Genomic DNA, 25,817 nt, shown 5'->3' on the forward strand with positions numbered 1-25,817 from the left:
TCTAATTTTGCAAAATGTATAATTAAATTTTTTATTGAAAATAGTTTTTCTTTAAGTGCACTTTCCCTTTTGTCCCTGGTTTTTCTTTGCTAAAAAATCTGCTTACATTTTCACTTTTTATTAACATATTTTAAGAAAGTAATTCAACTTCATGTCTAGATTAAAAATACGAGGTTTTTTGTTGTAAAGAAGGCGTCTTAACTTTTATGCTTTTTATTGGTGCTTGCTTACATGTGAAGACCGGAGCACCGAAACCCCCCCCCCCCCCGCTTAGTTTTGACAAAAATCAAAAATAAGGGGGGGGTAGTTTTTTAACCCCCCGCTTAGTTTTGACAAAAATCAAAAATAAGGGGGGGGTAGTTTTTAACCCCCCCCCCCTTAATTTTGAAGAAAATCAAAAATAAGGGGGGGGTAGTTTTTTCACTGTACAACACGCCAGAAAGTTGAGTGAGGTAAATCAAGTAAATTTAGTATACCAGAGGGGAAACCTTATTACAGGGATATTCATGTTTTGGGGCATAATTTCCTTATTTATTGACTGATTTTAGTAATTGATGTATCCCTGAACAGAAAATGAAAATAAGGAGGAGGGGGGCCAGTAAAAGGTTTTAATTTTGCGCAAAACCTTGTTGTGTTTTAGTACCTTAAAACCGATTTAAATTTTTATTTTAAAACTCAAATTACTTAAAAAATAAGAGGTCTACAAAAAAAAACCGATTGCATATCTAAATTCTATGAACAATTTTACATCTACTACTTACTAAAAACACCGACTAGCTATCTTAAATAAAAAGCAAAAAAGTGAAGACGCCTTCTTTCTCATATATCTAGCTTTAAATTTCGTTTATTTTATTATTCTTTTAATCTTTGAAAATCTGTAGTAATCTATTTGTTTTTATTTGTTTCTTTTAATCAAGGTAACCACTAAAACCGTTTAATTTTGCGATTTTAGAAAACCGTCCCATAGGTCCCAGAATGGCAATTTTATTTCAAGGTCATAAAATGGTTTTACGCCGTTCACTACCCTCACTTCTTTTTTGAAAACTATCATTGTTGGAATAAAATTAAACCTTTTAATTTTGATTTAATGGCAGTGCATGCCAAAATTGTTTGTTAAAATCATTGGATCTACTGCAGTTCACGGTAAAATATTGCTGGTAAGCAATATTTCCATAAATCTATGAATTTTAAAGGCTGCTAGCTGCCAAACGGCTGAACATACAGATCATGTCCGCACACTGTTTTAAGCGGTATAAGAAGGCCCACAAATAATCTGAAATAGCTATAAATCAATAATGCATAATTATCTCGCAGTGCAGAGAAATGCGCGAAAGAGACCTATTTATCGCGTTTTTTCTTCAGTGAAGCTTTCCCTGTGCATCATTGGATCTTGGCTATTACAGATTATTTGTAGGCCTTCTTATGCCGCTTAAAATGGTGTGCGGGTAGGATTTGTACGTTCAGCCGTTTGGCAGCTAGCAGCCTTTAAAATTCATAGATTTTTGGAAATATTGCTTACCAGCAATATTTTACCGTGAACTGCAGTAGATCCAAATCATTTATTTGTTACACTTATGGTAGGTAATTAATTTTTTTACGAGAAAATGTGATTTCTGCGCTACTTATGGAAATAATTGTCCTTATTCTATATATTTTTAGTAGCGAAGCTACTCTATAATTCGAAATGTCAGTCCGTCTGTCCGTCCGTCCGTCCGTCTGTCTGAGACAGAAAGGGGGAAACGTGATTTTCTCGGCTCCTATTAAAGATAGAGAGGTGAAATTTTCAGGGATTAATTATGTTAACAGTCTTCATATTTTCACTAAGTTGCATTAAGATTCGTCAGTTGGTTGGGGCGCTAGATCGATTCCTACATTTTTATTTATGATTTTTCTCAACTCCTATTCAACACAGATGGCTGATATTTTCAGGGATTGAATACTTTCATATTTTGCATACTTTTATCAAGTTTTATCGAGATTTGCTTATTGCTTGGGGTGCTAGTTCGATTCCTAGATTTTTAGGTTTTTATGATTTTCTTTACTCATATTTGAGATAGGTGGCTGATATTTTTAAGGATTAAATAAGTTCACAAATACATATCCCATTTCTAAGTTTCGTGATTTTTTTAGTTTAATGTTTTTTTTATGAAACTGCAATAAAGTTAATTTTTTCCGAATATCCATCCATAATTTTTGAGCTTCGCTACTTATGGATGTTGTCATCCTTGTTTGTGCATTTATTTCATTATATGGGTGTATTTATGTTTTTTGTGTGCAGGGGTGTGAGTTGGAATCTAAAGGGATAAGACAATGGCCGATAAATTAATGTACATTCTCAATGATGATACACAATTCGACTACAATTAGTGGCTGAAACGTTTAGACACTCAGCTTAATGAACCAACCAATCAAAATTCAATAAAAGTCCCAAAAGGTGGGAAACCAACTAATAAGAAAACGTTATCATAATACTTTGGGGACTAGTGTAATAAACAGCCCAATGTCCCATTCCTCCCTGGGTGTGTTTATGTGTGAGGTTTTAGTAAACCAATTTTGCACAAAGTGCTTACTGTTCAAGGTGTGATTACTTTAGTCTTAATACAATAATGCATATTTTCAGCATGGACTCGAATCCAATTCATTTCTGTTGGACTAATACCGGTTCTTGGCCATACTGAAAAATCATATTTAGTATAGTATTATAGTTTTTTGGTAGCGGGACAAAGTGTCTCAAAAATCAGCCATGTGACGTCAAAAAAATGAGGGAGATGAGAAGAGTAGTGGGAAATAAACCCATTTTTAAGACGTCACATGGCCGGCTGTTTTTTGAGACACTTTGTCCCGCTATGTTTTTGTAGGAAAGCAACAGGCAATGTCTTAGTTATTCTTACTCCTAATTCTTACTTGTAAAATTTTGTAAAATTAGGTGCATTGTGGTAGAATAGTTTGTATGTGTGTATTGAACCCATTTACAAAATTAGAATACGCGGCTCGGTAGCCGCATATTTTTATAACTGCGGCTGCATATTAAAAAAAATGGGCGGGAAAAAATATTGAACAAATAAGTGCTTTTGACAAACCGTCCTCTGCTGAAAAAACGTTTATGAAATTATAGCAGCCGCCGCCGTTCACCGTTCAGGCTGCAACTCTTAATATTTTAAGAGCCTTATATTCAAATTGATCGTTGATTATATATTTACGAACCTAATAACTACATTCTTATTATAATTATCATTCTGTTCTCACAGATAATATAGATACAGGTGCGGTTGCCGAGCCCTTGGTGTAACTGAGTGCATTTGTTTATTTTTATTTACTCATTACAACAAATCTTGTGCTAATTTAATTGCTTTACTCTTACATTAATACATATATTTTACACACACTAAAACGTATTTTGCTTCATATTAATATACTTTTATAAGGTTCATGTCAAATATATATACAGGGTGTCCCTCGTGAACTGTTTTTTTTTTTTAACGCTTATTACTCCCTTAATATTTGAGCTATCTTAGTAAAATAAAAAGTATTTGGCAGCCTACTACTGACCATTTTATGGGGTAATGATGAAAAATCCACAAAATAAAAAGAAAACAAGGATTGCAACATCCATAAAAGCGAAGCACTGAAACGGTAGGACAAACGGACATTAACACTTGTATAGTGTCAGAACTGAATAATCATAATATAAATGTATAAGAGTCTAAGCAAAATTGTAAGTAAATTTGTTGAAAAACTGCTTGATTCAGGATAATATTTGTGGACATACTTACATTTTTAGGACTTGATTATAGAGTTGCTTCGCTGATTACATTATACTTTGTTGTCCTAGGAATCAATATACCATCGGATGAATAGATCACATAAAAATTTGTTGTTAACAAAAGTAAAAAAATCAACATGTTTAAAATAGACGTACGGACATTTTGGTGATGATTATAGAGTTGCTACGCTTTCTAAATCGTACCTAACTATTAAAGGAATCACCATGCAAAATTTGAAATCGATAGGACAATTCTAACATGCCTAAATTAACGAAAAAAGCTATCCGTTACGGACGTACGGACAGACCGACTCTAATTATAGAAAAGCTTCGCTTTTAAAAATCTACGAGGTATTACATAGGAGGTTCATTTTATTGAATTTAGACTAACCCACAAGAAAATATTTGCTTTGTGAACTTTAAGATTAGTTAGGGTTCAAACGGCTGGATTCTTTTTAAAAAAATTGCCCCACTAATCGCTTAGTGAGGCAAAATTGTTTTTGTGCAAAATCCTCCAAAATTACATTAAAAATCTACAAAAAAATTTAAAAATCATAGAAGGGTTTTTAAAATAAGATTTTATTTAATTTTTGTAGATTTTTTATGTGATTTTGGAGGATTTTTCACGAAAACAAATTTTTTTTAAGAATCCACCTCTGATAATTTTACGTGCCCCTAGACGCATCTATAAAAGTATTAATAGAACCCTATAACTTCTCGAATCCCTATTCTAATACTATTCTATCTAATAATATGATTATAAAATTGTTTATTGTATTTAATGAGATAATGTTGCTATTATCATATTCAAAATAAATACAATAATAACCTTTAAAATATTTAAACACTAGTCTCTTATTGGACATAAAATGACATCCAATAAGAAAAAGGAATAAAAATATGGGAAAGAAAATTATTTTTCTTTAAAATTAATTCGAGGCATATTGGAATAATAAATATAGGGGAAAGAAAATTATTTTTTTAAATTTATTTCTCTTCATACTGGAATAAATATTATTTTTTTTTTAATTTTACTATCAACCAATAAGATATAGGAATGTTATCATAAAAATTTAGAAAACAATAATTTTTATTCCAACATTATCAAAATTAAAGTGTTATATTCTAAAATAAAGGAATTAATAAAGAAATAATATTTTTTTCCAAACTTTTACTACCTCATGCCTATTTCTTATTGGTCAACATCAGAATTTAAAAAGAATAAAAAATTTTCCAACATTTTCATAATTATAAAGTCTCATGTATTGAAAAAGGAATTTATAAAAAAAAATAATTTTTATTCCAAAATTTACTACATCATGCCTATTTCTTATTGGTTGACACCAGGATTTAAAAAAAAATAATATTTTTTCCAGCATTTTCATAATTATACAATTTCATATTTTAAAGAAAGGAATTAATAAAAAAAATTTTATTCCAAACTTTTACTACATCATGCCTATTTCTTCTTGGTTGACGTCAGGATTGTTAAAAAAATAATATTTTTTCCAACATTACACAAATAGGAAATTTCTTATTTTGAAAAAGGAATTTATACAAAAGAAATAATTTCTATTCCTAACTTTTTCTATATTATGCCTATTTCTTATTGGTTGATTCTAGGATTAAAAAAACATAGTATTCCAACATTAAAAAAAGATGCAGCTAAATTATTTTGGGGTATATTTTTTGTTACAGACAAAGCCCAAGCTTTTTCTGAGGGGGGAGACCCCCCTCAACCCCCCCTTCCCCTGAGGGGGGAAACCCCCCTCGACCCCACCCCCTGACGCTCACAGAATCTTTTAAAACATTACACTTAAAACTAACAAAAGTTTAAACATTCAGGAAAACTCGAGTTATAGAGTAGGTTTGCCAAACAAAAATTTTATAAATACACAAATAAATTAAATTAACATTTATTTTAGGGTAAACATTTAACAAAATAGATTTAAAACAAGGATGACAACATCCATAAGTAGCGAAGCACAAAAAATAAAATCATAGATGGTAATACATACAAGTAGATTTAAAGTGTATTTATTAATTGATTTATTGGAGAAAATAAACACGAAACCCTGTTCTTTTTTGTATAATGATGACAATCAAAGTAAAATTACATAAAAGATGCTCATAACAATGGGAAAATTTATTTTGATACTGATATCCCAAAAATGTTTTAAGATTGGACCAAAAACACTAAAGATATGAGGAAATATGTAAAACATATAAAAATAGCAAAAACCTGCTAAAAGAAAGTCTGACCGCCATGCTTGTTTTCTTAAAACGACAGAAAATTTAATTTTTAAATCCTTAACTTAAAAAAATTTGGAAAATTGGACTACATACATCAAAGTATGGAAAAATTTAAAAATAGCCAAAAACCTGCAAAAAGGAAGCCGGACCGTCATGGTTGTTTTCTTTAAACAACAGGAAATGTAATTTAGATATGTATAACTGAAAATTTTTTGGAAATCGTACCATAAACACCAAAGATATGGAGAAAAATGGGAAAAATAAAGAAAATAGCCTAAAACCTGCCGAAAGACAGTCTGACCGTCATAGTTGTTTTCTTAAAAGGACAGGAAATTTAATTTTGATATCTATAACTAAAAAAATTTTGGAAATCGGACCATAAACACCAAAGATACAGAGAAAAATGTGAAAAATACAAAAATACAAAAATAGCCTAAAACCTGCTTAAAGGCAGTCTGACCGTCATAGTTGGTTTCTTTAAAGAACTGAAAATTTAATTTAGATATCTATAACTGAAAAAATTTTGAAAATCGCACCATAAACACAGAAGATATTGAGAAAAATACAAAAATAGCCTAAAACCTGCTAAAAAGCGGTCCTACCGCCATCGATGTTTTATACTTAATTGTGCTCCTTGATGATGGGAATGTTGTCAAAAAATTTCAGCATTCTATCTTTTATAGGAGCTGAGTAAATCCCATTTCCCCCATAGCGTTACGGACTGACGGACGGACTGACGGACTGACGGACTGACGGACTGACGGACGGACTGACGGACGGACAAAGTGAATTATAGAGTAGCTTCGCTACTAATAACCAGTTGATTTCTTCATGTGTAATTTTGCAAGCAGACACCAAAATCGTTGCCACATCTCCAAGTGACTTTTACATAATCAATAACAGGCAGAATGGAAGGAAGCTAATTCTCCTAAAATATAACAATTATTTTGATAGGTTGGTAATAAAATCTATTTGTCTTTCTATTAAAGCATTAATCTTTGCAATTTTAAAAACACAAGTTTAATATTTATAGGACAATTATAACATGTCTATGTATGTTAAAATTGATGTACATACCAACAGAAAGTCCGTCAGGCAGACACACGGACAGACAGACTTACGGACACAGATTTACAAACAGACAGATGTGGATAAACAGTTGAAAAGACATACAGACGAATGAACAAAGGGGCATTAATTATAGAGAAGCTAGATTTAACAAAACTTACCATGCAAACACTCGCAGCAAAAAATGGTAGATTCAAGTTTTCTGACAAGCCTAAAATATTTTATATAATTATATTTCTTATAAAAATATTGATAATAATAGCTGCGCCCCAAAGCTTCCATGTACAAAGAATGGACAGAAAAAAATGGCCTAAAACCATCCAAGGACCTATGTAAAGCTAAACTGAAAAAAAAACATTCGGACCAGTAATTTCTGAGATCATAAGTATCAGACAAAAAACATTAATACTTTATGTAATAGTTCAAGACACTAATAAAGCTTCCCTGAAAAGTACAATTTAATCGAACAAGCATTTTTTAAAGATAATTAGCTTCAGGCAAAAAATGTACTTTATATAATAAAATAACACTGAACAAAATACCTACGTTTTATCTCACATAACCTCCGCCTAAACCAATGTTCAAATGATTACTAAAGCTCGATTTCTTGAACAAACAGCTTGGTACATAGGGTTTACTAGGGGGAAATTCCTTATGTGTTACCTATGTGGACTTAGGGAAAGTGATTCCCTATGACGCACTTACAGAAAGTGTCTCATGAATAATACTTATGTTAGCTGTGCGTATTTTTCACATATGTAATTAGCTGAGGGAAGTAAGCTGTCATAAGTATTTAAAAGCAATGTTGCCACATTTTTAATTATTATGCTGTCCAATTTTTTAACAGTTTGATTTACACAAAGCCCATTTTGAAGATCTTATTAAATGTCTTCTTCTCTAAATTCCGGAAATAGAAACATAAAATGATAATAGTAAACATAACTATTATTTTTAAGTATTAATATAATTTTATAGAAACAATAATTTAATCAATATAATAACTTTTCTTAATTATTTAGGTAATACAAATATGTCCTTAATTTTTTTTCTCTTATTAACAAATTAAGTTTACAAAGAGTGTAGATAAATTAAGAAAATTACAAAGAGTAAATCTTTATACAAAAGTAACAGGATGTTTATCTGTATGTTCGTCTGTACCAAAGGATAATTGAACAAAATCTTTTTTGCAGGGACAGTGTTTGTCTCTGTAATATTTATCTTTTAGAGAAACTGCAGCTGCTGAAATCGCTGCCACTGGCAAAATTTTTTTTTTTCACCATTTCTTGCCATATCAGGCAATATTGTATCATTTAAGACCATGTTATTTTTTTCCAAAAATTTTCCACTGCGAGAGCACTTAGTAATTTTTTGTAGAATTTTTAATAATAAATTCTAATGTTAGGCTTTTATTTTTATTGTTTGTTAATGGTCTACATGAAAAAGCAGTTACATCCCCCTTGAAGAAATTAATTAAAACCGTGGTGGGATTAGAATTAATTAAAGAGTTTTATTTTCTATATTTTCTTCCATATAGAACAATTTTTATCATTGTTTATTTTAGTTTTCTGGAGCTTATTTATTTGTGTTTAAATTCTAATCTACAAAAGTACCTTGAAAAACATACCTATCTACTTAGTTCTACCCTCCCGAAATTATCGTTATTTTGCACAAATGCCCCGTAAAAATCGATTATTTACTCATGTATTTGACAGCTAAGCTTAGGTAAAACAGCTTATTCACATAAGGAATAGCCTGTTCCCCATGTAACATAAGGATTGAATTCACATATGTAAATGACGTCCACTTAGGGAATTTACTTCGGGAATTCACTTCGGTTTTACATCGGGATTGTTCATGATACACTTTTTCTATGAGTTCACTCAGTGAAAGCTGTCATAGGGAAAATCAAATTCTTCAAGAAATCGAGCTTAAGTGTTTAAAAACATTGTCGTACATTAAATTAAAGAACTTTATAGGTCAGCTGAATCTTAGTTTCCGATTTTGTATGTGTCACCGTCATCCTATCTAAATATTTACTACTAGTTTAAAAAGCTTCAAACTTCTAAAAAAAATCAAAATTTAGTTTTCACAACTTAAGCTATTTTTACGTTTTATTAAATGGAGTTCCAATTAAAAAAGGGAGGACTTATACTATGGGTGGGGGGGGGGGGCGTTGGTGATTAATAGAAGAACTATTATACCCCCCCCCCCCCTTTCCTTTCAGCTTTTCCCTTTGACCGGATTGGCTGATATTAGCTTTTGCAATAGTTAGGTTATCTGTCGTACAACTTTGGAAATCAGGGAACAAACGGGTAATCAATTTTTAGTTGATCATTTTATTTGCAGAAAAAGGGGTAAATATAAAGATTTCAAATAATTAGCTAAAATGAAAAATTAAGTTATTTTTATAAAACAGAAAAATTTCATTGTTACAAATAGGACGGTATAAAAAATATATATTTGAAGAAAATATTTATCTTTTGAAGAGAGAGAGGGGAAGAGATAGAAATAGCATGTGAGAGAGAAAAAAAGAATTAGATGAAGTGGGGGGGGGGGGGTAAATATATAAGTGAAAAAGAGAATGAGACGGTGTATGGGGAGGGAGGGGAAAAGGAAACAGACAGAAAGAGAGAGAGGAGAGGGAAAGAAAGGCACAGAGAACCAATAAACGTACAGTATAATTAACCCTTGTGATATGTATTATTTCAGTTTTGAGTTTTTAAGACAGGGTTTAAATCCAACAAACCCAAGTATCATAATTTTAATAATATTTTTAATACAAGAAAGGTCTTTTAAAATCATTTCATCAATATTAAGGTCAAGTGACAAAAATTTTAATTTCCACCTACTTCGCCCCCACAGGGGGGCAAAAGTAGACGGACAATTCAAATTTTTGATCACATGACCAAATTTGTTGAAATAATTTTAAAATCCTTTCTCGCATTCACAATATTACGAAAATATGATAAATAACTATTCTCTGTCTATACAATACCCTACAATTAAATACAAGATTAGCTTGATTTATTTAACATCTGCTATCCGATCCTCTTTACGGGAGACCGGACTCGCCCTCTGTACAGAAAAGGTCTGATTGTAGGAATCCTATTATATGAACTTGTAAGTTTTTTTGTCTGTAGCTAAAAATCTGGGAAAATGTTTGTCTTAATTGGAAGTACTGTTCAGGGAAGCTTTATAAATGAGTTAGAGTGGACTATTTTATTGACCTCCTACGTCTTCCTCTAGAGGCTAGGGGCGCAGCAACTAGTTATTTTAAAAGTATTTTAAATGCAGAGCGTGTCCTAATTTATCATCCTTAACCTTTTACTGCAAAACTTGAATTAATTTTAAATTTGTGCAAAAACAAGATTTTATTACAAACTTTTTTATTTAAAGTTCAATACAAAATTAGGGTGGATTCCCTAAATTATGAAATAGATACAAGCAAGGAGGAGGGGGGGGGGGTCATTTGTTTCTTTAGGTCAGTTTAGGTTAGGTCACCGCAGGCATTTGTAAATCCTTAATAGGTTTAATTATTTTTTTAAAATAAGGAAAGAAGCTTTTTGACTTCGACTTCAAAGTTATATATATATATTTATTTTTTTAATGATATAAAACTATATTAAAATCTACTTTTAATTCTTTTTGGTACTTGATAAATATCAGGGGAAAGAAATGGGTGTACATTTATTTAAGCTATTAGCTATAAGCTATTATTAAATTCTATAAAGTTATGCAAATGTTTTTGGATGTCATAGCACACTGTAATTAAGATACCATCAAAAATTAGATTCCTAAAGTGTACCTATAGATTATTAGCACAGCCTAAATACAATGTATGGCAGGAATGTAATTAAACTGTGATACTCAATTGTTAAGTAATTATCAGAACCCATTAAACTGCATCATCCCTATCTAAATAAAGATAGAAGAGTCAAGGATAAAGAGAACTTAAATTAAGATTAGTATAATTATTTTTTTTAATTCAATGTCATATACCGAAGTACATATATATTAAATTACATGATATATCCTTGAAAATAGCCTGAATCCCGACCAAATTATTACAACTTAAACTAAGCTAGAATAAATTTTCTTACATTTTACCTTAAAAGCATTACTTTATTATACCAGCCATATGCGAGATTTTAGCTTTAAAAGATACTGTAAAGATTTATATTTTAACTAGGTGCTTTGCCATTAGCTTCTATGGGAAGTGGTGATGGAGACATGTAAGTAAAATAGCCTAAAACCACTTCAAGGCATTAAAATAAACATCCATCTCAGAGAAACCATTTTTAAGATCTTTAGCTTCAAAATAAGGGACTTTACTCCTAGTTATGAACGTCAAGTCAGTAACTTTGGCAAATTTTGTGTCGTTTACATTTCCCTCCATCCTAGAAAGCCAAATAAGAACAATTTGTTGGCAGTACGCGAGTCCAGGAACAATAATTTTGCACCTCAGCAATGTAGGGGGTGTGCATTCACTTCCGCATCCTGTCACAACTACACATTGTTTTATATTTTTTAGGGCAGCTGAATTTAAGTTTCCGATTGTGTACATAGCACCCTTATTATTATTATTTTGTATGCTTATGATGAAATACATATCAATTAATACTATCTCAGCATTTACTACTAGCTAAAAAAGCTTCAAACTTCCAAAACAATCAAAATTATAAAAAAAATTTGAATGTATAATGTATAAATCGTTTATACATTATATCACTTTTCCCTTTGACCAGAGTAGCTGAAAATAGGTTTTGCAATAGTTGGGTTATCTGCTGTACAACTTCGGAAATTAGGAAAGAAATAGGCAATCAATTTTCAGTTGATCATTTTTACTTTTTGTAGTGAGGTGTTGCTTTGGATTCTAGTCCTCTCCACGTACTTTGAATCATAATCCGCGTCTTTTTGTTGCAGTAGAAACAGATCTATAGTATAGATGTATATACAGACCACTACTGCCCTTCCTGTTTCAAAGACCTCTTTTGTCTGCTTCTAAATTATTTTCTTCTACTTGGCTGTGTTAAAATAAGCAACACCATTGATTGATTTTCAATGACCCAATTGAAAGGTCACACAAGGCGGTTGCGATGGGGAGAGAGTTAATTAACCCTGTCTCCATCTAGTGTTTTACTCTAATGCAGTAGATGGGTATTAAGATACCCAACAGACAATCAACCCTTTGACCCCTTTCTGGAAGTCTTATAAAGGCGCCCAATTGATATTGAGATATAAAATAGATAACAAACCTTTTGACCTTTGTCTTAAAGTCTTAGCTATGGTAATTAGCTGCGCCTTTATTTGGCCAAAAGCATTGCCCGGCCCTACTTTTACTATTACTGTCGCGCGCCTAACATTACAGCAGTAGGTATCATTATAAATGTCCATAGTATGACATGGTTTGGTCGATGCTGTAAGTATTGGTGCAAAAAATGGGGACGAATTTCAAATTGATCTGACGGGGCTGGTTTTTTTTTACGTCACTAGTGAAGGGAAACCCCCATCTCTTTTCTAGGGGGTTTCTTTCCCCCTTCCCTTTTCTTTCCCTTCACTTGTGACGTAAAAAAATCAGCCCCATCAAATCAATTTAAAATTCGTCCCCATTTTTTGCACCAATACTTACAGCATCGGTTTGGTCCATACTCGAATCCAACGATCTACATTCTACACCTCTTTAAAAGCACGTTGCTAAATTCGCTAATGGCGATGGTTAATGTTTCATATTTGGAGAAAAAAAAAATAGCAATTACAGCATTTTCTTTGGTTAGTTTGTGCTGATAAAATAGTATGCGATTATGATATTTTGATACATCTGTAGAAGTAGATGAACACCAAGGAAGATTAGTAACCAAACATTAACTTTTTTATAATCTTTATTCTTTCATTACTTGCAGTGCATTGTCAAAATTATTGAAGAAGTTCATTATCATTTTTACAAACATTTAAACCTTTAAAAAAGTTACTAAGTCCTTTTTTTCCTTAGAGTAGCTAATCCGCCCTCAAACAACTCTTTGTTTTTCCCCACTCTTATTATAAACATTTTGCTTTTCTTGGGAGGGAGAGGACATTGGACTTTAAATTAAACTGGTGCCCAAAGTTTTATAACCCCGGTTTATCATTAATTAGATTAAAAACTTTAGGTACTTTTATCAAGTCTTGATTGGTTGCATGTACGTTTATTGTCCACATTAATAACCAATAATTTTAACCTACAGAAGAGATAAACTTGTTGATACACATGAATTTACCGCTATTGTCTTATCCCTGACTGTCAGGCTATCCTGTACAATTAACTAGAGAAATCAGATCCAAAGGAAGTACAGATACCCTAGTACAATTATATTTCTAGGTAATGAGAGAGTGGACACAACTAGAAAAGAAGTACAACCAACTAGAGACATCAGATCTAAAGGAAGTACAGATACCCTAGTATAATTATATTTCTAGGTAATGAGAGAGTGGACACAGCTAGAGGAGAAGTACAACCAACTAGAGACATCAGATCTAAAGGAAGTACAGATACCCTAGTATAATTATATTTCTAGGTAATGAGAGAGTGGACACAGCTAGAGGAGAAGTACAATCAACTGGAGAAATCAGATCCAAAGGGGGCGCAAACACTCAAGTCAGAACTCACTGAACAATTTGAGGTAAAGCTTAATTGTTGGAGACCTAATAACAATGTGAATTCTAAGATATCTATCTTTTATAGTAACTTAGTAAGACAGAATTATTTAAAATTAAAGAATTCCTTCATGAAAAGAAAAGTAGCCTTTAAACTTGAATTACACTTAAGATAGACAACCCAAGCACATTTGTTTATTATATAGCAACTAAAAAGTAAAAAAAAACAATAGAAAAAGAAAAAGATATAAAAATATGAATGGAAGAAAAAATAGATAAGATAATCTTCATTTAAAACGCAGCAATAACAAGCTATTCAAATATAGTTTCAAATAAATATTAAAAAATAATAAACTATAGAAAATTTAATTTTTAAATTTTAGAGCTTATTGTAATATAATCATAGGTTTTCCCTCATTGTGTTTAGTCTTATTTTTAGGTTAGGTTAGGTTGTATTGGGTACTGGGTGACCCCTCAGGGTTCGGGCACCGCAGGTTAAGGGTTTAGGAGTAGGTAAAATAGCCTTTCCCCCTTATTTTAGATTTTTTTGAATTAAAAAATATGGGAAGGGTGGTTCAATAATAGTAGGTATTTCTAGGAAAAGCAACTTTTAATCACCAATTTAAAATCTCTAAACAAGAAATATTAGGTCCATATATCAAATTACATAGCAGCTTCGCTATCACAGAGAAAGATAAAATGATATCTTGGGCGTGAATGCAGTTTTTTTTCTCGCATGAGCAAAACCAAACTGCAGATTTTCAACATCAAATATTTGCACACAAAATAGCAAACTGTCAATTCTAAGCACTCATATACACAGGGAAGTGGGGATAGGACAAGGGCCATAAAAAAAACTACTCTTTCCTTCGTTTTGTATGTGAATTTCTTACTCGGTCATACAAATTAGTTTTTTTATACATATATATTAGGAGGGAGAGGGGGGGAGGGGAACTATTTCCAACCACCATGAGAAATCTCCACTAGAATGCCCCCTCTCTATTTTACAAAAATTGAAAACGAAGAAAGTTCCTCAATGACGTCATAAAAATGAGGGATGAGGAGAGGAGGAGTGGGAAAGAAAACCACTAAAAAAGAGATGGAAAATTCCTCGTTTTTACGACGCAACATGCTGATTTGTTGAGGGACTTTCTTCGTCTTCAACGGTAGCTAAAATAGCTGTGGTATTTTTATCTGTATTGTTCCATCCATTACTATTAAATCTAATCTTTATCACACCCCTCTAAACCTCTCTTTTATCTAATATGTATGTATGTATTAAACACTGCAAAAAAATAAATCTTCAAATGATAAAAAATGATTATATCCAAGAATGGATGCAATAGATGAAGTCTAAAAAATGACGTCATACAATACATATGACCAATGATATACCAGTATACATTTTACCATTTTGGTCAATATAAAGGTATACTGGTCTATCATTGGTCATTTGTATTGTATGACGTAATTTTTAACTAAACACTATAAGCTGCTACTATTCTATGAGTATTTTCTTTTCAAATCAAAATCAGCCTCTTGTTTTCAATGATTTTTTATACTTTCAACTTTGATTAAAGTCAGGGCTCGGCAGCCGCGCGTCAGCCCCCTGGAAACATCCAAATTTGAGGCTTAGTCGCGGCTGCCGAGCACTGGTAAAAGTAATATGGCTGACAAATTATCGACTTAACACTATTCTAATAACATTATGTTATAATTGTTTAGGAATATATTTTTAGAGTGAACTGCACACACATTTCCTACTTGAAGTGCAAATATATTTTGCAAATACCATATCCATATACATATACATATATTAAACAAGGGAAAATTTGCCAAAAGTTGCGCAGCCTTTGTTTGGACTCTCTTATGTGTTTGATTGAGCCAGAATTTAATACATAGTGCCACGATAAATAAAACAAGTATTTTGAAGATTTTTTTTATATTCTTTCCTATTCTCCATTTAAAAGAAGTAAGGTTTTTTTTGTCTTTCTGTTACGGTTTTGCAAACTTCACTTTTAGGAAGCTTTAATTAGATCCTATGATGGTTTTATTTGTAAATAAAAGTCATTTAATAATAAAGCCATTAAAAATGATTTTATTTATGAAGTAACATACGGATTCATATTAAAGAGTAGCTGGTCTACTAAATATATAACTAATATATGTACACATATAGAATGATATTTATATGTATACTTTTCTTTAGATAAAAGTTAATATCATTTTGGTACCATTATGAATTTTAGGAATTTGGAAACTTTAATTGAATTTTGATTGGTTGTTTCAAAAATATTCGTCTCAAAAATCTTTCAAGTAATCTTTTAACCTACAAAAGGATAACTTTGATTATCGCCATTGTGTATGTTATTGTCCATTGTCTTATCCCTATAGACTCATGATTTAAAGCCAAATGACATATCATTTTATCCATGAAAGGTATCCATCCGAACCAAATTCTATTCACTGGATATCACCTACAATATATTTTTCTTCACATCTCTCTAGTGTCAATCTTCAAGTTGATCTGTCACTATTAGAATTATATTACATGAAACAAGGGTTACTTTATAGTCAAGTACTTCAATCAGTTATCGGTTTTAAGTTCACGACTTTGCTTTCAGGGATTTTAAGGGATAAGACTATGGATGGATTCTGTAGATTAATACTATTGGTTGTAAAGTTTGTCAACTACTAGAAGAATAAACAAGGATGACAACATCCATGAAAGCGAAGCTCTGAAACGGTACAACAGACGAACATTAACTCTTATAGAATGTCAGAACTGAATATACAAAATAAGAATATATAAGTTTTGACAAAATTATACGTAAATTTGTTGCAAAATTTCTTAAATACATAAGTCTGTTTAAGGACATACTGACATTTTTAGGACTTGATTATAGAGGTGCTTCGTTCATAATATTGTGCCTTATTGTAATTAGAATCTGTAATCCAAAATCAGATCAATCGGATGATTTTATTACATATAAAATTGTTGTTGAAAAAGTTTTAAAAAATAACATGCTTAAAATGGACCTACGGACATTCTGGTAACGATTATAGAGTTGCAACACTTTCTAAATCGCACCAAACTACTACAGGAATCATCATGCAAAGTTTGAAATCGATAGGACAATTTTAACATGCCTAAATTATTGGAAAAAAGCTATCCGTTACGGACTGACGGACTGACCGACTCTAATTATAGAAAAGCTTTGCTTTTAAAATACGTCCTTAAAGTTTTAATAAGAAACCTTTATTGGTATCAGCGTAATTTAGAGGCCAATGAACTTTCCATCCATGGCTAACATATTTCATTGAATCTGTACTCAGGGAGGAATGGGACATTGTGCTGTTTATTTCACTAGTCCCCAAAGTCTTTTAATAATGTTTTCTTATTCGTTGGCTTAACAACCATAGGGACTTTTATTGAATTTTAATTGGTTGGGTCATTTAGTTGAGTGTTGTCAAACATTTCAACTACTAAGTGTAATCTACAGAATGGGTAATTATGTATTTTATCGTTGGGGATGTACATCAATTTATTTGTCATTATATTGCATTATTCCTTTAGATCCTAGGTAATTCACAGTCCAGTGTCCTCTTCCTCCCTGGATTTCATATTTTATATAAAAAACCATATATATGAAGTTTCATTTCAATCAGATTATTCTTTCAGATGCCTTGAAAGACCTTACAGTGCTTGGGTTACTTAAGTACAGTCCCTAGAAAAACTTTGCTCTAAAGTACTAACTTTTATATCTATAATACAAAGTAGAACGATGTCTGTCTGTTTGTTTGTCTGTCTGTCTGTTTGTTTGTCCGTCTGTTTGTTTGTAGCAAAGGATCTCGCTAACCGCTCTGAACCTATCGAGTTCTCCTTTACAGGGTAGCTTCTCATGGGTCTCGGGAAAGTTTATAACTATTTTCTTGGGGGGTGGGACACCCCAACCCCCCCCCAAACAATGAAAAATACCCTACCCCCCCCCCCCAAAAAAAAAAAAAAATTTCTTTTTCAAATTAAAATATTGGGGTCGACTTCACCCCCCCCCCCTAAAAAAAATTGCCCCCCCCCAAAGAAATTTTTTTTTATTTTCTTTTAAATCTAAAATACGAAAAATTGGTTTGATCAAACCTTTTGGGGCGAAGCCGCTAGTAGTAGTATAAAGTATATAATTCTGATATATTACATGATTACACTATGTTTAATCAAAATAAGTTCTGTTCAACTGTGTAAAAGCACCGCATAGCTCAGGGGTGGAGGGATTGGGTAATTTTCAATCATTTGGTCTTCTGTTTTGGTTAGTTTGAACCAATCTTTGGTATTTTGTTAAAACAAAAGAAATAATAAATTAAGTAATGAAAAATTATGTGATTATTCTTTAATTATTTTATAATAGTTATTTCTCGCATAGTATTATAAACGGCTTTCCGCGGAAATAGAATGTACAATTATGAGATTAAAACTAGTTTTTTTTAGCCCCGAGGTGCCGAAGGCACCGGCTAAAAAAACTGGTTTTAATCTTATTATTGTACATTTTTATATTCGTAGAAAGCTGGATATAATACGATGCGAGAAATAACTATTATAAAATAATTAAAGAATAATCACATAATTTTTCATTACTTAATTTATTATTTCTTTTGTTTTAACAAAATACCAAAGACATAGTTTTTTCGTATGGATGAGAACCGGTTCCTATCCACCGGATTCGAATGAATACGAGAATAAAAATTCTTTGTAAAATAGCTCAGAGTTGAAGGAATTAGGCATCTGTTAGCTCTTTAGATGACTTTTTGAGTTTTAATACTAATTTAATGGGTGCCGATATTTTTTCTTGTTGTTTATTTTAAAAAGGCTTCAGTTATTTGCCTTTTTTGTTGGCTGAAAACTGCTACAGCTTTTGCTGCAACTAAATATAAATCAACTGCGGCTTGAAGACAGCTAGAAACTGGAAATCAAGAATGAGCATTTTCTGTAATTGTATTTTTGATAGTACTACTAAATTTCCCTTTAAAAATATATAATCTTCAATCTATAATTTGAAAAAAATGTTCTTATCCATACCTCCCTGGCATAGCGCAATGCAGATTATATGTTTAAGATTAAATCAGAGTTTGATAACAAATGTTTCAAACATTATAATGGGGACCGGCAGCCACTGCCGCATACTTATCAAAATTTTCGCAGCCAGCCAATTTACGTCAAAGCTGCAGCCACAAAAAGTTGGGCAGTTTGTAGTTGTAGCCAACCTGCAGCAGTTGCATGCAGTTTACAGCTTTAGTTGGCCTTCTTGAAATATTTTTTTTCTGGGTTTCTGTTGTAAGACATTTTTCATTAGACTACAGCAAAGCTGTCTTTTCCTCATTAGCTGCGCATACATCAACAACGAAATATATTCGAAAAAAATCTGTCGTTAGAGGCCAAAATTGACGGCCTCTACAATTACATATGCTCCCAAAATATTATTTTAGATTTATTTCGCTTGTTGGTTATACCTTATTCCTGCCTCAATAGTACCCATCCGCAGCCGAATCATGGGAATTTAAGGCAGCTGCTAAGCCCTGAGTTAAACATTATAGTGGTTGTTCAAGGCTTTTTGAAACTTAATAAACTGCAGTGCTTTAATACATTTAAAATGTGTTCAAATTTCTATACCATACAATGGTATTCTTCTTCGTATTTGTATGTTTTTTCTTCAACTTCTTCAACTTCAACTTTTCAACAATACCTGTTTATTTGGAGCAAGACTTTCCTAATCATGACTGATTCGACTTAGGGTATATAACAACCAATAAACTAGACTTGTAAAGTGGCCTCAAATTTCAAAAGATTTATTTAACATGTTTCAATTATAAAGCATGTGTAAATGTTAAGTAAATAACTTTTCTCTACATAACAAAAAGCAATATAATTATATTAATATTAATGAAAAAAATAGGATTTTTTTTCAGAGATAGGAACATGGAACATATAAAGAATCGTGGAGTCGTCCCTCTAATTTCAATTTTAGTTGTAAACACTAAGATTTTTTTTTTTTTGGGGGGGGAGTGGAGTATTTTCTCTTAAGAGATGAAGGTCCCCCTTTTCCTAATAAAAATAGCTATAAACCTTTCTTAGTCTTCACTGTACAGGAGAACCATATCGGTTCAGCTGCAATATCATAAGCCACAGACAGACACAAAGACAAACATCCTGTAACTTTTATACAAAGATTATAAATCTATGTCCCAATTCCCATTTAATTCTTCTTATCATTTATTGCAGAGACGCATAAAGAACTTGGAAGCAGAGAACGAGGCAGAAAAGGATCAACTTGTGGCCATGCATCAACAGAGAGTCGTGTCCAGGTACATTTTGTTCGCGAATTTTAAATCACGACAATTATGTCTATTAGATGCACAGAAATAAAATGTTTTTAAAAAATAAATAGTATAAACTTGTTACCATGCTTCAGCAGAGAGTCGTGTCCAGGTACATTTTGTTTGTTGGCAGATTTTAAATCAGGAAAATTATGTCTTTTAGATGCACAGAAATAAAATGTTTTTAAAAATAAATAGTATAAATTTGTTGCCATGCTTCAGCAAAGAGTTGTATCCAGGTACATTTTGTTTGTTGGCGGATTTTTAAACATTATAATTATGTCTATTAGATGCACAGAAATAAAATGTTTTTAAAAATCAATAGTTTAAACTTGTTGCCATGCTTCAGCAAAGAGTTGTGTCCAAGTACATTTTGTTTGTTGGCGGATTTTAAATCACGACAATTATGTCTATTAGATGCACAGAAATAAAATGTTTTCAAAAATAAATAGTATAAACTTGTTGCCATGCTTCAGCAAAGAGTTGTATCCAGAGGTGGATTCTTAAAAAAAGTTTGCCCCACTAATCGCTTAGTGGGGCAAAATTGTTCTGGTGAAAAATCCACCAAAATCACAAACTTTTTTTAAGAATCCACCTCAGGTCATTTGCTGGCGGATTTTGAATGATGGCAATTATGTCTTTAATATGGACAGGAATGATAAGTTAACAGTAAAGATGTTGATCAACAGGGTCATTTAGTTTGTTGGCGGATTTTTAGTAATGGTAATTATGTCTTTCAGATGGGCAGTAATAATAATTTAACAGATATTATAACAAATTGATGATTATTTCATTTTAAATAGGTTGATAAATAAGAATTGGCAATAAAGTTAAATTTAAAAGATGTTTATTGAAAACTTAGTTTTTGAGAAGGTCCTAAGTATATTACCCCATAAAAAATTATGTTCTTAATTTTTTTCTTTTTTATGAGTAATTTAAATTCTTTAGAATTTTTTTATTGGTAATGAATATTGAAAAAAGTACCTAATATTTTAATTTCTAACTTTATTTTAGGATCAACCAAGTAAAGGAGGACGCAATGAAATGTTACACCAACGCTCTAAATGAACACCCAGTTCAGATGGAAAAAGTGCGAGGATGTCTAGGTATGTTATTATTATTTTTTTTGGGGGGGGGATTTTTCATTTGTTCCACCCCCCAAGAAAATAGCTTAAAACCATCCCAGGACCAGTAGGTATATTCCCTGAAGAGTAGAGCCCAATCGGTTCAGTGGTTACTGAGATCTTAAGCTTCAGACAGACAGACAGACTTCGTACTACTTTGTATTATAGATACATTCCTAAGAATACATAAACAGAATTAAGTATGAGGGAGTGATGATTTATTAGTGTAATGTAAAGTAATGAAATTTGTGCTTTTATAAAAATATTCTATTTTGATTATTAAATAATGTAATATAAATGCGAAAATTAGAGTATACATTGACATTTTGGTTGTTTCATCACCTTCGCAAAACAACTTTTAGAAACGGAGAATTATTAATACAGCACAAAACTACCCATTAACCTTAAAAATCTTCTTTTTTTATTTTTATCCTCATTTTACCTTTCTTATACAGGGAGAGGATATTGAACTCTAAAAATGTAGAGGGACAAAGTGACTCAAAAATTAGCCATGTAAAGTCATAAAAATTAGGGATTATCCATCTTTTTTTAGGGGTTTTCTTTCCCACTTCCCCTCTTATCTCCCTCATTTTTATGACGTCACATGGCTTTTTTTGAGTCACTTTATCCCCTTACCTAAAAATGAATGTTAGTTGGGTTGTTCTAGTCAGCAGTGTTTAAACTTTTCCACCTAAAATTTAAATCTTCAGGAGAAGTAAATTTGTCTACTTCTATTTAACATTCATTGTCTTATCTCTAAAGATCTCTGTTTGGTATGTTAAACATTTTTAATTTCGAGGATGCTTCAAAGATTATATATTTTGCTTTTGTTACATAACAGTTTTTGCCTGAAATTGCCCCAATTTTGCTGTGATACAGCTGTAACTGATAGAATTTTAGAATTCTCCAAGGTTTATATTTTCTTTAATCTTTTTCGTTTTTTCTTATATAAAACTTATAACACACATAGGTTATATTATACATTTTTTAATGTTATTTTACAGGGATCTTAATGGATAAGACAATGGCTGATAAATTGATGTACATTTCCAATGATGATACACAAAAATATCCTTTCTGTAGCGTATTTTAGTGGTTGAAACGTTTGAACACTTAACTTAATAAACTAACCAATCAAAATTCACTAAAGCTCTAAAGTTTTTAAGCCAACGAATAAGAAAATGTTATAATAAAACTTTTTTTAGTTAATGATGCTAGTACGTCAGTCAAACTTTGTAATATGCCATATCTTAAATTTGTAAAGTTGTTTAAAAAGAGGGTATTTTTTTCCTTAATTGCCTAATTTGTGACGACGCCCAATCTGTACCACTTTTAATTAATGTGACGTCATAAAATGAAAGAGATGAGAGGAGAAGTGGGAAAGAAAACCCCTAAAAACGAGATAGAGAATTCCTCATCAAAAGTGGTACAGATTGGGCTTTGTCTAATTTGTGTGTTGGGTTGTAGAATAGTTATTTCTCGTATCGTATTATAAACGGCTTTCCGCGGATATAGAATGTACAATTATAAGATTAAAACTAGTTTTTTTAGCCCCGAGGTGCCGGAGAAAACTGGATATAATACGATGCTAGACATAATTTTTCGTATGGATGAGAACCGGTTCCTATCCACCGGATTCGAATGAATACGAGAAAAATACTTTTATTAAGTGAAACTGTTCTTAATTATGGACCATTTCATTGTATTCATTTGGTTATAATTAAGAGCACTTTGACTTAATAAGGGCATTTGACTACAACCCAAGCCCCAACTTTCTGGAATTACGCAAAAACTGCCCTCTTTATCGTGGTTTTAAGTTTTAACTAAACAAGGATGACAACATCCATAAAAGCGAAGCTCTGTAATGGAAGGACAAACGGATATTAACGCTTGTATAGTGTCTGAATTGAATAATCAGAATATAAACGTATAAGAGTCGAAGCAAAATTTTAAGTAAATTTGTTGAAAAACGGCTTGATACAGGATAATGTTTATGGACATATTTACATTTTTACAACTTGATTATGGAGTTGCTTCGCTTATGATATTGTACTTTTTTGTCCCAGGAATCAGTATACCAAAAATCAGATCAATCGGATATTTAGATCACATAAAAATTTGTTGTTAAAAAAGTAAAATAATCAACATGTTTTAAATGGACGTACGGACATTCTGGTAGTGATTATAGAGTTGCTACGCTTTCTAAATCGTACCTAACTACTACAGGAATCACCATGCAAAGATTGAAATCGATAGGACAATTATAACATGCCTAAAAGCTATCCATTACGGACGTACGGACGGACCGACCCTAATCATAGAAAAGCTTTGTTTTTAAAAAGAATATAAGCTCCATGAGAATTATTATTGTTAATGATGATTTTTTTCTAGAAAAACTGTTACGCTCTCTCCACAAGGACAGACACCATACTTTGATGCATTACAAGAATCTTGTCGAAGTTTCACCAGACAAAGTAAGTTCTTATCATTTCTATAACGATAAGGTATAATCTATCCTTACAAGGATAGGTTATACTTTGATGTTCTCTTTTTTTAGCTTTACCTTTATGGATGTTGTCGTTTTAGCTTTAGAAAGATATTTTGCAGTGTCATATTTTTAAGCAAACTTTTAAGCTTTTATAAAATGATATTTTTGCTTGCACTGTCAAAAAATTGAAAAAGCAAACACACTTAAGCAAGGATGTTTACATCCATAAATGCGAAGTAATTAACAAAAATGGAATATTTTTAATATTTTTAGTTATTACTTATTTTACTGTTTTTTTATCTCATTAAAACCTATTTTATCATAAAAGTCAATCATTATCATTTTTAGATTCATAAAAACCTCCTTGCTTCTATGATAGATTTGTTAAGTAGATTTGTTTTCCGAAATATACCTAATAGTAACAGTAATCATTAAGCAAGTTTTGCAATTTGCATAGAGATTTCAAAATGTCTAACTTAAACGAACTGAGACGTCATATATGGATGTACAAACCTTTCTAAAATGTTGAAAATCTTTACTTTTTCAAAAACTGCAAAGAAAAACATAAATTCTACTCAGCAAATATTTAAGTAGGTTCTTTATATTTCACTTTTTTAAAATAACACAGCTACTCTATAAATCGGCTCTGCCAACACTTATAACGGCATTATTCTCAGTGAGTATTATCGACAGCTTTTCGTGGATAATAAAATTAAAAATTATCAGAATAAAACTGGCATATATTTTTTTACTATAACATACGTGGAATATTTCTGTAATACGATGTTATACACAATGCTTTAGTATTCCAGAGATCGTGATCTAATCCAGCGGATATTAATCGGTTTCGAAGCCATACTGAAATATCTTTCTTGTTTATTAATTTATTTTTAAAAACTAAAATCTAATATTTTGCTGACTTTTATTGCTGCGCAAGTTATGGAATATTTTTCTCTTTTTTTAAATATCTTTAGATATTTTTCTTTGAAATAATCTGCTGATTAATCTGAAATAAGTTTATATTCATAGATTTATCACGAATAAAGTTTCTTTTAAAATGGATTTAATAATGTGCAAAGTAAGGATATTTTTTTATTAAGTATTTTTGCGTGGGACCTAAAGGCTGCTTAGCCACTCTATAAGGGGGGGGGGTTAATGCAACCATCTCGTAATCAGTGACTAAATGGCACTTAGAATTCGAATTTCGATCTAAAATTTTGCATGAATAATCCTTGGTAGGTTTATTTTCCCTAAATCGAACAAAAAGTTGGAAAATTAACGGTTAACGGCTGGCGGCTCAGCCGTTTTGCCATTTTTGCCAATCTTAAGAGCATATTAGTCACGAAACCTATCTCCACATAATACTTTTTGTCGCTCAAAAACCTTATCAAACGGTTTTAGCCGGTAGCTGTTGATACTAGAAATTTAACATGAATTAAACCAAAAATATGTTGATTCCTACGTAATTAATGATGAATTTGCCCTGAAAATAGGCAAAACACGGCTAAACGGCTGAGCCGCCAGCCGTTACTTTTCCAACTTTTTGTTCGATTTTGGAAAAATAGACCTACCAAGGATTACTCAAAAAAATTCAGATCGAAATTCGAATTCTAAGTGCCATTTAATCATTGATTACGAGATGGTTGCATTAACCCCCCCCCCCGCCCTCCCCCTTTATGCTTGTCTGTATGTTGCTTATGATTTATGAACATTTTTTTGGACGAAGACCAAACTGCATTACTTTTGTGTCACTTTTGATTCCTGTGACGTCATAAAATGAGGAAGATGAGAGGAGAAGTGGGAAAGAAAACCCCTAAAAAAGAGATGGAGAATATGACGTCAAAAGTGGTGCAAAAGTAATGCCGTTTGGTCTTCGTCTTTTTTTTGAAGATTCTAAAATTAGGATAATAGATTATGTAAAATAAGTTTTTTAATGCCAAGTTAGAAGTATGTATTTATGTCTTTTTAAATGGAATATTTTTTTATTTTTTTTTGGTATTAAGCATTAGAAAATAATTTGTAGTCGTTCTTTGCACCAATTTATTGTTACACTGATTAAGTGGAAGTATGTATGTGTGAAAATATTCGCCATTTTTAATGGATTTTCACATCTTTAGACTAAAAT

The 25,817-nt window shown here is 31.6% G+C and overlaps 1 protein-coding gene and 1 long non-coding RNA gene across 2 annotated transcripts in view; one reads left to right on the forward strand and one right to left on the reverse strand.

Moving 5' to 3' along the window:
• LOC145319694 (amyloid-beta-like protein) overlaps window positions 1–25,817 on the forward strand; it is a 201,179-nt gene that overhangs the window by 134,097 nt on the left and 41,265 nt on the right. The window contains exons 11-14 of the mRNA XM_080161986.1: window positions 13,636–13,740; window positions 19,986–20,068; window positions 21,095–21,186; window positions 23,596–23,678. Coding sequence (XP_080018112.1) covers window positions 13,636–13,740; window positions 19,986–20,068; window positions 21,095–21,186; window positions 23,596–23,678 — 363 coding nt within the window. The remainder of the gene's footprint in view (window positions 1–13,635; window positions 13,741–19,985; window positions 20,069–21,094; window positions 21,187–23,595; window positions 23,679–25,817) is intronic.
• Window positions 6,489–7,679, reverse strand: LOC145319693 (uncharacterized). The gene is made up of 3 exons (XR_013879999.1): window positions 7,631–7,679; window positions 7,246–7,295; window positions 6,489–6,944 (listed from the first exon to the last, which is right to left on the reverse strand). It is a non-coding gene; the product is annotated as an uncharacterized LOC145319693 (long non-coding RNA).

Source organism: Acartia tonsa, chromosome 5 (assembly GCF_053477335.1).
Source record: "Acartia tonsa isolate MP-2025a chromosome 5, ASM5347733v1, whole genome shotgun sequence".
In the NCBI taxonomy this organism is placed as follows: Eukaryota; Metazoa; Arthropoda; class Copepoda; order Calanoida; family Acartiidae; genus Acartia; species Acartia tonsa.